The sequence below is a fragment of the Syngnathus floridae genome, chromosome 11, assembly GCF_059516105.1.
Source record: "Syngnathus floridae isolate MCC-2025c chromosome 11, RoL_Sflo_1.0, whole genome shotgun sequence".
Lineage (NCBI taxonomy): Eukaryota > Metazoa > Chordata > Actinopteri > Syngnathiformes > Syngnathidae > Syngnathus > Syngnathus floridae.
In genome coordinates, this window is record NC_142423.1 from 10,742,885 (window position 1) to 10,755,837 (window position 12,953).

Consider the following 12,953-nt stretch of genomic DNA (forward strand, 5'->3'; position numbering starts at 1 on the left):
GCAATAATTGGGCTTCCTGTTATAATAGATACCAAATTTTGTGTTAAAACTGGTGTCGACTATTATTATTATTATCATCATAAGGCATTTTTAACTTTCGGATAATCCACAAAATAGTGGATAAAAAAATAAATGGAAATAATAGAGTTTCACGATTTAGTTTCGCCAATCTAGGCTAATACCTGCGTCTCATTTGGGTGAATTCGCTAGTAGAGGGCAGTCAAATTGAAAACTGGAATTTGCCCAAGAATTGTATGAGAAAGTGTATTTATTTGTGGGAATAGTCAATTCAAAGATTAAGATTAATTTCTAGCCGTCTGTCACTGTTGACAGTGTTGTGTTGAGGCATCTGCGGCTCCAAAGGGTGTTGGTGCACGAGTCCAATTCTACAGCTGCAATGAGCTTCTCCACAGGGCCCTCCATGCCTCAAGCGAGTGAGAGGGAACCCGCGGTGTGTGCAAAAGGGTGAAAGAAAAGATTCTCATCAAAGAGAAGTCAGAGCCTAATTTATGTGAATCACCATAGCTCCCATTGTAAAGTCATCCACCTGAGAAGACTTTGTGTTATAAAGCGCCCTGAGGCATATCAGCGTGCTGTAACCATTGAGGGGAACGCAGCAGCAAATGAGCCTCTTCAAAAGTCATCTTCATTCATTTTCATGAAGTACTGTTGTAATCTTGTAAATCTCACCTGGGTGTTGATTCGGATGGCTCCGATCGATGGGATTTCAAAGTAGTAACCTAAAAATAAAAAGAAGACATGAATACTAGTCACAGCTCAACCACAATATCGAGTCAAAGAATTGGGTTTCAGACATACTGCATAGAAGCTGAGCCTCTCTCTGAATTTCAATTTTAGCATAAGTGTAAACAAATGCTAATTTAAAATTTGCTTTTATTCCATCCATCCATCTGTAAAAAAAAAGGCCAAATAATCAGATGTCTGCAAAAGATTATTCTGAGCGATTATCCTGTGTTGTGGGGCGTGTGTGTGTCCAGAAGTTAAAACTCGGAAAGTGTGAGCGCTACTTTACTGTATCAGCTATGTGCAAGACACAGACATTGGTCAGCTCGTATGTCAAGAATCTGCCTCTGTTGGAGTCAGATAGCAAAATAAGTCGTGAAGAGGACCCTTCCCGGAAGAGACGCGCCCGTCTGTGCTATTGTTTTATGTTGGCGCAGACATTAGTGGCGCACTAATCGCTCCGGAGGTGAAAAGCCAAGCAATCGTAATCCTTGGCACTGGGCTCAGCCTGACACGGAGATGACAAGCTAATAACCCTGCAGGCAAACGCCGTTCCTGCTAATTAATAATGTCTGACGAGATATGTCTGAAGTTTCCCAAGACTTCATAAAGGAGCTTTGAGAATAAGTCGAGACAAACAAGACACGTCAAAGGGAGAACATTTAGAAATATCTGAGCTGAGAGGAAAGAAGGTCTACTTTGGAGTAGTCAAAAGTACAACTTTCTATTTTTCCAGTTTATTCGTTACTAAAGTTTAAACTTGATTGCTATTAAAAGCTTGTAGATAATGCATCCATAGTTAAATCACGTTGTGCAAATTAAAGGTAAATACTAATTCACGATCAATCGCCACCATCGTAAATCTGGGGATAAAATCGGTAGCCAACATTAATCGGTACCCAAGACAAAGCTCACAATAAAAAAAAAAAATTGACACCTTCTGATAATTACAACAATAAATCAAATATGTAGTTTTTCTAACCATTCATAAGATGGGAGGGTCTTTTCATGAATCTCTGAATCTAGAATCAATTCCTAAGAACATTTCATGAGATAGACTCCATATGTACCTTTGTTGGCACAAGCGATCCACTGCAGTGGGGTGACGTCATAATTATGCTGACCCACAGAGAAAGTGAACACACGCACCTGCAGGGAGAAAAAATCTGCAGTTGAAGATAAATGATCAAAATACATACACTATATCAAACTTGGAATCATTCATATTTGTATGATACTCTACTGTGTCAGTATAGGTTGTTCAAGAAAGCAGTCAGGTTGACAAAGTTGCTCAATATTATCATATAAACTTATTATATAAACAAATATTATCATTATAAACAAATGTCAGCTGAATGTTTTTTCTTTTCCCAATAATACACCAATTTTCACCAGGATACACATACTTGGAATGAAATAAAAAAAAGGCATGTTGAAGCCCCCCAAAAGGCAAAATAATATTCAACAGTAAATCCAAGAGTGTTTTTTGCTAAATATGTACAGAAAGATACCTTAGGATCCAACACACCTGAATAGAAAGCATTAGCTTTGCTGTCATGTGCCACAAACACACAAATGTGGAGTGCGATTAGATTAGCCTAAAAAACGCCTCTTGTGCGGCTGCATCACAAAGAACCGCGGCAGCGCTTGTCGGAATACAGATTATTACTGTATGACAGTATAGCTGTCGGTGCACAAGTAGATAGTAATGGATAGCGGGATAAATGGGAGGTGGGAACACAGCCGCCGACTATATTTTTTTTCAACAGGCTTTTGGTGATAAAGCAGCTAATTAGTTAGCGGGTCAAAGCTGTTAACACCGACAGCGAACGAGACAAGCAAAGACAAACACAAACGACAAAGCCGGGGAATGATCGACTCGTGTGCCGATGACGCAAGGTCAGAGCATAGAGACATTCAGGGACACCATGTGAGATCCCTGACCGTTTTGTTGGGCCAGTTGTACTTCTCGAAGATTTCCTGTGCTCGATCCTCGCCGCCGTCTGTAAACATCATGATCATCTTGTTGCAGTTGGCCCTCGGAGCGCTGCTCTCCTGTGTCCAGGAAAGTAAGAAATGCAGTTGAGGTGATTCAAAATCTGCAATGCATTAATCTGAAAAATCTGCAATGCACTGAATCCACAAAGACCAAAGAGACCACTTTGTAAGCGCAGTTTCCGCATCATTTTTGTTCTTAACATTGGATTTAGTCGCAGCCATACTTCTGCCTGTGCAGCAGCTGCCACAGACTCCGCTGCCAGCCATCTGACAAGCCCCTAATAATGATAAATAATATCGCCACAATTACATATTTGATAGGGCTTCTGCCACCAGTCATAAGAGCAACGATGCTGCAGACAGCTATTAAAAGGGCCGTTTTTATTTCTTGCAGTAGAAGCGTGTGTGTGTGTGTGTGTGTGTGTGTGTGTGTGTGTGAGAGAGAGAGAATAAGCCACACTTGGCTGTGTGCCTCCAAGCCAGCAGAGGAATATAAAGAGAGGCTGATCTCTGCTGGGCCGAGCTCATCAATCATCCCATCGGAGCCCATTAGGGTGTTGGCTGGCTGGAGTACACGGCAACATGTGGAGCTCGGAAAAAGGGGCGGGGTGGTGGTGGTGGTGGTAGAAGGGTAGGGGGGGGGGTTGCACCTGTGTCACCGACATAGCGATGAATAAAGACACGCACACAGGATGAGAGCATCACTGTACTTCAAAATCAGATTTGTCTGCGGTAATATGACTGCGGATAGGCCGCGCAGTGGACTAGTGAATGATTATCAATATGGCAGTAAGTCTAGGGTGAACCCCCGCTTCTCTCGTCCAATAGACAACTGGGAATGATTTCAACTTACCTGCAAACCAACGGCAAGCTCGACAATTTTTAAATGTCCAAACTGATTTTAAATTTAGAGTAGCATGCAAACATACAAACCATATTTACATTTTTTTGTACATTGACGGGAATTTTGTTTAACAAATGTTTTTTTGTTGCACTGCTCGGTTTGGAACAGTTGCATCCAATCCTTGTCACACTTACGTTGAGAAGCTGCTCAAAGGCAAACGTGAAGCCAGACTTATAGTCAGTGGTTCCTTTGGCTTGCATGTGCATGACGGCTTCCTTGAAGATTTTCTTGTTGCGCACGTTGGCTTGGACCAAAGTCCTAAAGCAGGGCACCACAGCGTCGGCCTCATCATTAAACTGCATGAGAGGAAAGAACACAAAGATAAGACCAAAACAGCATCTGTCGCTGTGCGCGAGTGTGTACGGCAACACGGCCGCAGACGTGGGCGTGTGCGCAGATGCAGGCTGCCCTGCGACTCTCAGGCTGGCAGTAAATGCTGGTAATTACAACTTTGCAAGCAAAGAACAGGTGCACCTCAACTCGTAACAAAACACCAAAGAGAAACTCAGCCAAGGTAACATAATGGGCCTCATCTCATACAGACAATTATCCTTTAGTTGTATACATTTGTACGTGGAGTTCATATTTGGGCTAGTGAGTAAATTTGCACTTTTGGAACCAACAAAAAATGCTTTTTGTTGTTCTCCAAAAAATATATGGCAATGACAAATGCAAGTCTTGCCGTTTTTTTTGCGTCAATTCAAGTCTGGTGGGCGTGCCGCGGCCATCTGGCAGTTAATAAGTGGCCTCACTGGTGCAATACTATGTAAATCTATAGCTTAATGGCTCATTTAAGCATCAGATTAACTACCTACAAAACCAAATAAAGTGATAAAGTTAATGTCTATTTTCAGCTCATTAAAAAGCTGTTCTTTTCTCACATAATACAACGACTGTATTTTTACATTTATTTCCTATGTGATTGCATTTTTGTGTTGGTAAACAAGTCAATACTCCATAAGCCTTTACCTTCTTTACAGATGGCAGGAATCAGAAGCCCCCCCCCCTCCCCCGCAATATTATTATGCTCATTTTGTGCAGATTTGGCAGCATACAGTGGATAAATGCAGTGGATTATGGGGGATTACTGATGGACGTGTCCAAACAGTCACTAAAAAGCAAGCCTATGTATACGTGTGAATCCTGCAATATAGGATAAATCTGAATACTCATCCTATGTGTTAGTCTGGATAGAAACTCTGGCAATGAGCATAGTGAAAGACTGGCGCCGTCCCGTATGGCAAAGTATTATAACAAGTGAAAGTGCGGAGCTTCCTCGGGGAGCAACATAAACTCCCAGCACGCAGCCTGCTTACTACTTCTTACTCGCTTCATTAACACCTGCTTAATGAACATGCCACGTATTTTCTTAACGACTGCCTCCTGTGAGCCTGCATTTGTGTGTTTTGTGTACGTGTGCGTCTACTGACTCTGGCTACGTTCACGTAGTCATCGTCCGAGAGTGTATCCAGCATCTTGATGACGGAGGTCTTCATCAGCTTGAGAGTGAGACCACTGACACTCCCACTCCTGCACAAACGAAAACACTTTTAGAATAATAAAGAAAGGATTGCTGGGTGTCATGATATGAACAACGTTATAAACATTACAGACAGGCTATAAACATGTTAAGACTGTGATTACGAGTGGAAACAGGAAGAAAATTACAAATGGCAGTATTCCAAACAGTTATTAACATGTTATAAACTGATCATGAACATGTTATAAAAAATTAAACACGCAGGATGCCCACACAATAACCAGGTCATACATCCATGAACATGAAATAAACAGGTTATAAACATATGACTGTCATTGTAACCTATTTATATCACATTACAAACATGATAAAACGTGTTTTGTGAAACATGAGTTTGTGTGATTGGTAACTAGCAGTGACTTTAGCGAGTAACAGGTTACCACTCGCTATTATAATTTACTGCATTGTTACAGCAGCATTAGGTATTATGGTGTGTAATTTATGAATAACTTAGAAAGCTTTTACAAATTAAGGAAATGCTTAATGTCAAGTGGCATCGCTTTTGCTCACCCTTGAGGCTTTGCATGAACCAACAGGTGGCACTAGCGCCCTTTGTGCTTTCTATGAGACAAGGGCAAAGAGATACTCACACATCCACTATGATGACCATGTCCTTTGGAGAGGATGCGCCTTGAATGTACCTGTACAGAAGAAAAATAAAGGACACAAAGGACCTGGCATTTAATTTGTTTCTGTAATCTTTGGGAAAAAAGGGAACGTGCAGGAAAAAAAGAGTCAAAGTTGAAATAGACTGAGCCGCGATAATGCCAGTGACCGCGGCTGAGCCCACTTAAGCTAGAGAACAGTGAAAAAGGCTTATGTGCTTAGCAGACTTAATAGGTGGCGTATGCGGCGCCACTCAAACCAACACGGTTACGGTCCTTTACTCAATAACCAATACTATAGAAATAGTAGAGGGACATCAAAGGGTACAACAACATTTTCTAGTGACTAAGATATTTTATCGGCTTCTGGTTAAGTTTGGATGGCTGAGTCTGAAAATGATATACTGCCAGTTGTATAACAATACTCGTTGCGATATAACTTGTTATTTGGTAGCTACAATAGCTAGCGCCACTGTTGAGATGACGAGTTTGGGCTGAAGGAGTTTGTAAGCTGCACTTAGTCACCGTCTTGGGCAGAGTAATCAGCGGCGCTCTTTTTCTGCTGATTATCAGCGTGGAGGGAAGCCAGACGCCCGCAGGGCCGTCGAGGCTCATTTCTCACGCTCGGCCAAGCTGATACGAGCCCCCCACCGGGCTTGGCCGGTGACCCCCCCCAACCTTCTATTTTCTAAATTCCCATCAATTTCCGGGAAACGTAATTTTGCAAGCCTAGCATTGAGGTTCGTTAACTGAGTCACAGCAAAGATGGTCGAAACGTAAGCGTGTCGTAGGAGGGAGGCTGTGAGGATCGAGGCAGAATCCAATTATTTTCAATAATAAACGATGCCACATCAAAGGTAGAACTTCCGCGGCTCGGCATGACTGCGTGGTGCACGTAATCAGGTCTGGAACCAGCAGGCCCATCGGCATGCATGACTTTATCATTTTAATTAACCGAAATCTTAATTTAAAGAAAAGAAGGAGGCACGGCGAGGCTTCACTCGCACAGCGGCGACTTGGCTTCTTTTTTTTGGGGGGGGGGGGGGGCTTGTATGACGGAAACGGTGGTGAGAACATGACCCTCGCCTCAGCCGCCTCGGGCTCTTGGGTGGGAGGCGCCCCAATCCGCAGATAGAGTGCCAATTGATGAAAAACAGAACGCCCAGTGGACCGACTGCAGGATTTCATTAACTTCTACAGTCAGTTCATCTCTCATTGAGCAGAAAGGACTTTTAATGGGAAGTTTTTTGAAAGGGCTAAATGTTAATTATAAGGCAATAGTCATTTGAGGTCATTGCTACCTGCGCCAAATGCTACGATATCACAGCAGACAACTGAATCACTAGGCCACGCCCCTTATAGGCACACGAATATTTTATTTTTTACATTAATAGCTGACAATACAGGTCTCATTTTTAGTTGCAATCAAATTTTCTGCAAATTTTATGAAACAGTTTATTCTCAAGCATATTTGGTCTTTTGCTTTAGTTACCCTCCCTGCTGCAACATGCTAAAGCTAAAAGATCTTAAATGACAGTATGAAAGACACGGCCTCCAGATGTGTTGTTTCTGCATGAATTCCAGTCAGTAATTACCTCGCAGCTCCAACCCACCGACGCCATTCTTTCCCTGTCATTACCCAGACTCTTGCGTGCCAAGACCAGGTGACAAGCAGATGGACCTGGCCGATGCTGAATTGAACTGAACCGAACCTCTTGGCCGTAGGCGGTTAGACGCCAGCGACCGGCCCGAGGCCTCGCTGTCAGCTCGCTAAAAGTTACGAATCATTTAACAGGGAGCTGCTCGGCCATATCTGGTGAGGTAGTTTAATAATATCTGACATCTTTAATGGTTCTGTCTATTTACACCGTGAGTACCAGCTTCTTAAACCGGGTCGACACATACCGACAAATTTGAGTATCCCCCCCCCCTGTGATCAAAGTTCATCAAAGGCCTGTTTCTCAGATGTCGCTGAAAGATTATCCTGACCGATTATCCCGTGGCGTGGGTGTGTTTGAAGTGATTTTTCATTCCAGCAATGCAAAAATGAAAATCTAACAAAGATCAAATGATAAACCAAGGCATCGAGCCAAGCTATTTCTTATTATATTATTATAGATATTCCCAACAACAACATCAGCCTTACAAATGATTGTATATGTGCATGTTTACAATCAAGATAAGAATTATTTTCCACTATAGCGGAACGAGGTAGCACAGCAAGTGAAAGGAGGTTAAAAGCAGCGGCGTCCATAATGTATAAAAAAAAAGAAAAAGAAAAAGCAATGAACACAATCACACACTGTCAATTTTGAAAGTGTTTGGCCAAAGCGTCTCATTACAATTCATGATTTTTTTTTTTTTTTTTTTTAAATCGCAGTGTGGTACTGTTCTAATCAATACAATAAGTGCTGCATAGTGGGGTTGTCGCTCTCATGGAAGATTGTGTTTATGCAGCCCAACCCATTCAGCAAAGCGTTGAGCATTCCATTTAAATCGGGGTAATTATTTGCTACTCACAATACGCGAATGTAAGACACAATTATATGTAGATCAATGTTTCTACGCCCGTGACTTGATAAGTGAGCGAGGGCAAAGTTCAAGTTGACTGAACTGAAAGTATCATGTACAAACATAATACGATGCTATGCTACGTCCCCGGGCATTAACCAGCAAAAAAATAAATAAAAAAATCAAAGACTGCTCAAAATGAGCAAGTTACTACCAAAATGAACAAAAACAGATCATTACTATTTTTTAAATATGTAAATTTCTCCTGATAATACCACACTTTTAAAGTATTCCTTAATGCCTGTTTCCAATCTTTTACGGTCAAGAAACTAAGAGACTAATCTCACTTGTGCAGTTCTCCAAAGAGGCTATTTATTTGTCACGCTCACTAAAATTTACACATAAAACAAAAGAGAATTAAACGTGGGCTATTTAAGCATGAATATGTTCAAACCAAACAACATTACGATGAAAATCTACTCGTTCAGCTAACATATAATGCAAATTGAAATAGACGGGCTCCCAGAAATTAACACTCATATTACGGTAATTAGAAACCCTCAAATAAACTTCTACTATGACCCCCAAGGAGCCACATTACATATTCGGTTTATTCCTGCTTGTTAATTTTTTTATTTTTTTTTATTTCGGCAAGTGCACAACACATTTAATTTTTCCCCCCCACTATGCTCACTGCAAACCTTATTTGTGGACCTTACTGGAGGCAGAGCAAGGAACGCGTGTCACAATTGTATAGATTTTAACATTAAATGTCAGGCTGGCGGCGTTCACCTTCACGACAACACGCGATGTACTATACAAATATGTCGCGGCTTTTATAGAACATCGACTGTGTCCACTGGAATAATGTGCAAATTTGCTATGTGGCATGAACGCGGATGTGTACGCTATATGCGTGCAGTCTAATCACGTGGCAATGGGAGAAGAGAATTACGATAACACAGTAAGACTACTTTCCAATGGCTGTGTGTCTAAGTCTGTGTGTGTGTTTGCATGGATTTGTGCTGTGCTGATGGGCTTATTATTTTATGGACTGCTGCACTTTTAGTGCTCCTGTGGATGTGGCAGGCGAATAAAGATTGAATTAAGATAAAAATATAGGAGGACGGCGCCTGCAGGAGAAAAGATGTTGTCTGTCGTTTATTTCTCACACTTTGCGTTGATGACTACGAGTGTTTGTGGACATATTTACATGTTTTTATTTTGGGAATGATGAATCAGGGGCAGTAGAGAATTTGGGGCTTTCACACGTGCATTGAGACACATTGAGGGCAACGACAATTAGTGAGTTCGTAAAGGTATGACCGGATTTCTCCCATTCCTCATTGGTTATCCCGCGTGGTGTGTTTAGGGCCTAAAATAGTATGGTTGTAGAATTTTTGAAATTCATTTTAGAGATTTTTCTTTTTCCTCAAGTGTATAAATTCCCCTACTGCTTGAAATGCCAGGATAGCAGACACACAGTAAGGTGCATCATCCCATTCAAAGGAAGGTGATCTAATGCAAGGTTTTATAAAATGTCACTGTTGATTGACACGGTCAGATGTATTTATTTAGCGTTACAGTACATGTAATATTATAGCCGTGCACTGCCCGACATGGGGTCAGGAGAGTGGCAGTTAAGAGAACAGTTAGAGACCGTAATCACACAAGAACGGCCTGACATGGGGTGACATTCGCTCAGCATTGCCGGGTTGCTAGGCAACAGGGAATAGTGATCATCAAAGGCGAACCTATCGTGAGAGAAATAATAACAGAGAACCAAAGGAAAGACAGCTCTTTAGGGAAATTGTTAGCACGCCAGCCTCAGTTCTTGCTTGGAATCTTTGGTCAAGCCTTTTGCATGTTCTCCAGCCTCTTCTCAAAATCAAAATTCATATTCAATTTTAATCAGACGTATTGAAGTCTGTTGAATGTGAATGCAAATGGTTGTCCATATGTGCTCCGTGATTGACTGGCGACTACTCTAGGGTGCAAGCAACCAGCTCACCTGCAACTCTAGTCAAGGTAATACCAGAAAACCAGAGGAGGTGGAAGAAAGCAAGGGTACATGTTGATGACAAGGTGTTCCGCACTTCCCTCACCTTGTCAGCAACACCTATCCCTCCCTTCCTCCCTCTTCATCTGGTTTCAGGTCGTGTTTCCCCCCCTGTCGTGCTGTCAAAAGTGCTGTCGCAGAACACGACATGCTGACAGATCACACAGTAGTCTTGTTTTTTTTTTTTTTCCCACTTGTTCACTGATGTAAAGCTTTGTTTGGAACACTGCGTTTTAGCACAGGGGAGACTTTCTCACAGAGCTGATTACAATGGAATTGGAATTTGTTTTAATCTATACCATGGGTGTCAAATTTATTTTTGGTACGGGCCGCATCGTTTCCTTGGGAGGGCCATTAAAATTGTCAACCCAAATAAATGTATGAACGTGTCATATTAGTTATTGTATCGGCTACACAACAAACTGATGACTAAGTAGTTTTCAAAATAGAGACGAATACATTTGTTTTCAAATATTCAAAACATATGAATGATAATAAAAACTACTAGCAATATCAATTTTTTTAAAGTAAAAGCAATGTTATTTTAGTATTGACATATGAATTCGATACACAATTTGTCTTCGTGGGCCACATAAAATGATGTGGCGGGCCGTATCTGGCCCCGGGCCTTGAGTTTGACACCTGTGATCTATACTGTATTATATAGTTAACAAGTTTTTGGGGAGGTGTAGTTCTATGCAAACTCAGTGATCTCCTGTTTGTTTGACCCCAAACAGCCACTCAAGCTGAGACGAGGCGGAAAAGGAGGTCAGGTGCAATCAACATTGCTGTCACTGTTGTGTCCACTTCACTCCGGCCAGTAACCAGGCAACAAGGCAGTGCGCCCGATGCAAAGTCGATGTGACAGTGTCAGGTGGATTGAGCTTCGTGGACTGGAAGCGTGGATGCCATGCGGCCCACCGCACCAGCTTGTGCCATAATGTAAACCAGCTGAGTACCACAAAGAAAACAGTTTGCCGCTTTAGAAGCTAAAACTTCTCTGTTATGTGCCGTTGTTTTTATTAACAGGAGACAATGTGCTCTATATTATCGCTGAATGAGACAACGACAGGTCAGGACAACACTGAATAAAAGTTGTCAACCATAAGTCACTATTAATGCCAATGACTTTTCATTTACTATTATTTTTTTTAGTTACTTGTTTGATATGTACCTGCAGTGAGTTAAGAACTCAATAGAGGAAGATGGATGAGATAAGCTGTAAATAAATAAATAAATAAATGATACCAAATAAAACGATAAGATGAAATAATAAAAAATAAAACTCGTACAAAATAAAAGACAAGTTAAAATCTTAAATATATAAAATAAAATAATATAAATGTAAAAATGTAATATAAAATAAAAGTAGTTGACAAATATAATACAAAATTAAACAAACAAAGACATGGAATGAAATACAAAATAAAACAAAGATCAAGTGTATTTTAAAGCATGCATCATATACACAATCATATTTGACCAAGTGGCTGGTCACACCTATAAACCAGGGCTGTGGACTCGGACTCGGGGACTTGGACTCGGTCGGACTTGGTCATTTTTGCCGGACTCGGACTCTGTGCTGATTTTGACCGAGTCCACCGAGTCCGACAATAAAAAGAATACGTTCAATTTTATTTTCATCATGCTGCTGAGAATGCGTCCGGCTCAAGGCAGCGACTCGGACACTAACAGCAATGCCAATCAGCCAAGTCAGCGTAGAGCGCCTGTTTTCCGGGCTCAAGTTTATCATGTCTGATCAGCGCGGCGCGATGAAGGCTGACTTGGTTGAGGCGATTTTGTTCCTAAGAACAAACTCAAGTCGTTGAATTGAAAATTGAAAGTATCTGTTTATTGTATTCGTTTATATGTTTAATAAAGACAAAGCCATCACAAAACTGTTGTAATTATTTAGATTTTGATCTAAATTAGCCTTGACTAAAGACTAAGCAGTCACATGAATTAACAGAAAAAATGAACAGCCGGACTCGGACTCGGACATGGTGATCAAGAGGCCGGACTCCGTGCAAAAATCCGACCGAGTCCACAGCCCTGCTATAAACTCACTTACTGTTCTGTACGCATCTCAATGTTGTTTAAAATGCCGACTTGTTTTCAAGAATTGGCCACGTGTTGCCAAAAGACACCGGAAAGCCGATAAAGACACCACTTACCATGGCCTGCGGCGCACGTCGTAGAGGTCAATCTTGTTGGGAGCTCTCCATGGCGTGGCTGAAAAATAAAACGGATGTTGTCCGCTGCACTCTAGGATATTTCACCTCAGATTACATCAAAGTCATAATTTCATTCCCCCTATCCAGTTACCAGTAGTGCCATCTGATAAGAAATTGCTCTGCTGAGGAGCCCGGCGGTCAATTTAAACGTTATCGGGCACTGAGTTATAGGGGCGTACTGTTCTGTCGCTTCACCATCGCCGCCGCTTACCTGGATAGTAGCGTGTCACGCCCGTGGCACTGCCAAACACCTGCCAGCGGAGGGAGCTGTCATCTCGACGGTTCTCGATGAAAACACGCTCCAGCGCCTGCGTCCAGTTCAACTCGTTTAGGATCACCGGGGCTGAGGACACGACAC

General features: G+C 41.8%; 1 protein-coding gene across 2 annotated transcripts in view; it reads right to left on the reverse strand.

Annotated features, from left to right (window-relative positions):
• The window catches only part of cacna2d2a (calcium voltage-gated channel auxiliary subunit alpha2delta 2a), a 94,341-nt gene that overhangs the window by 13,696 nt on the left and 67,692 nt on the right, over positions 1–12,953 (reverse strand). For both annotated transcript variants that reach the window (XM_088388851.1, XM_088388850.1), the window contains exons 7-14: positions 12,807–12,938; positions 12,536–12,593; positions 5,777–5,827; positions 5,077–5,176; positions 3,781–3,942; positions 2,689–2,799; positions 1,815–1,893; positions 691–740 (exon numbers count right to left, since the gene is read on the reverse strand). In XM_088388851.1, the coding sequence (XP_088244977.1) occupies positions 691–740; positions 1,815–1,893; positions 2,689–2,799; positions 3,781–3,942; positions 5,077–5,176; positions 5,777–5,827; positions 12,536–12,593; positions 12,807–12,938 (743 nt within the window). The remainder of the gene's footprint in view (positions 1–690; positions 741–1,814; positions 1,894–2,688; positions 2,800–3,780; positions 3,943–5,076; positions 5,177–5,776; positions 5,828–12,535; positions 12,594–12,806; positions 12,939–12,953) is intronic.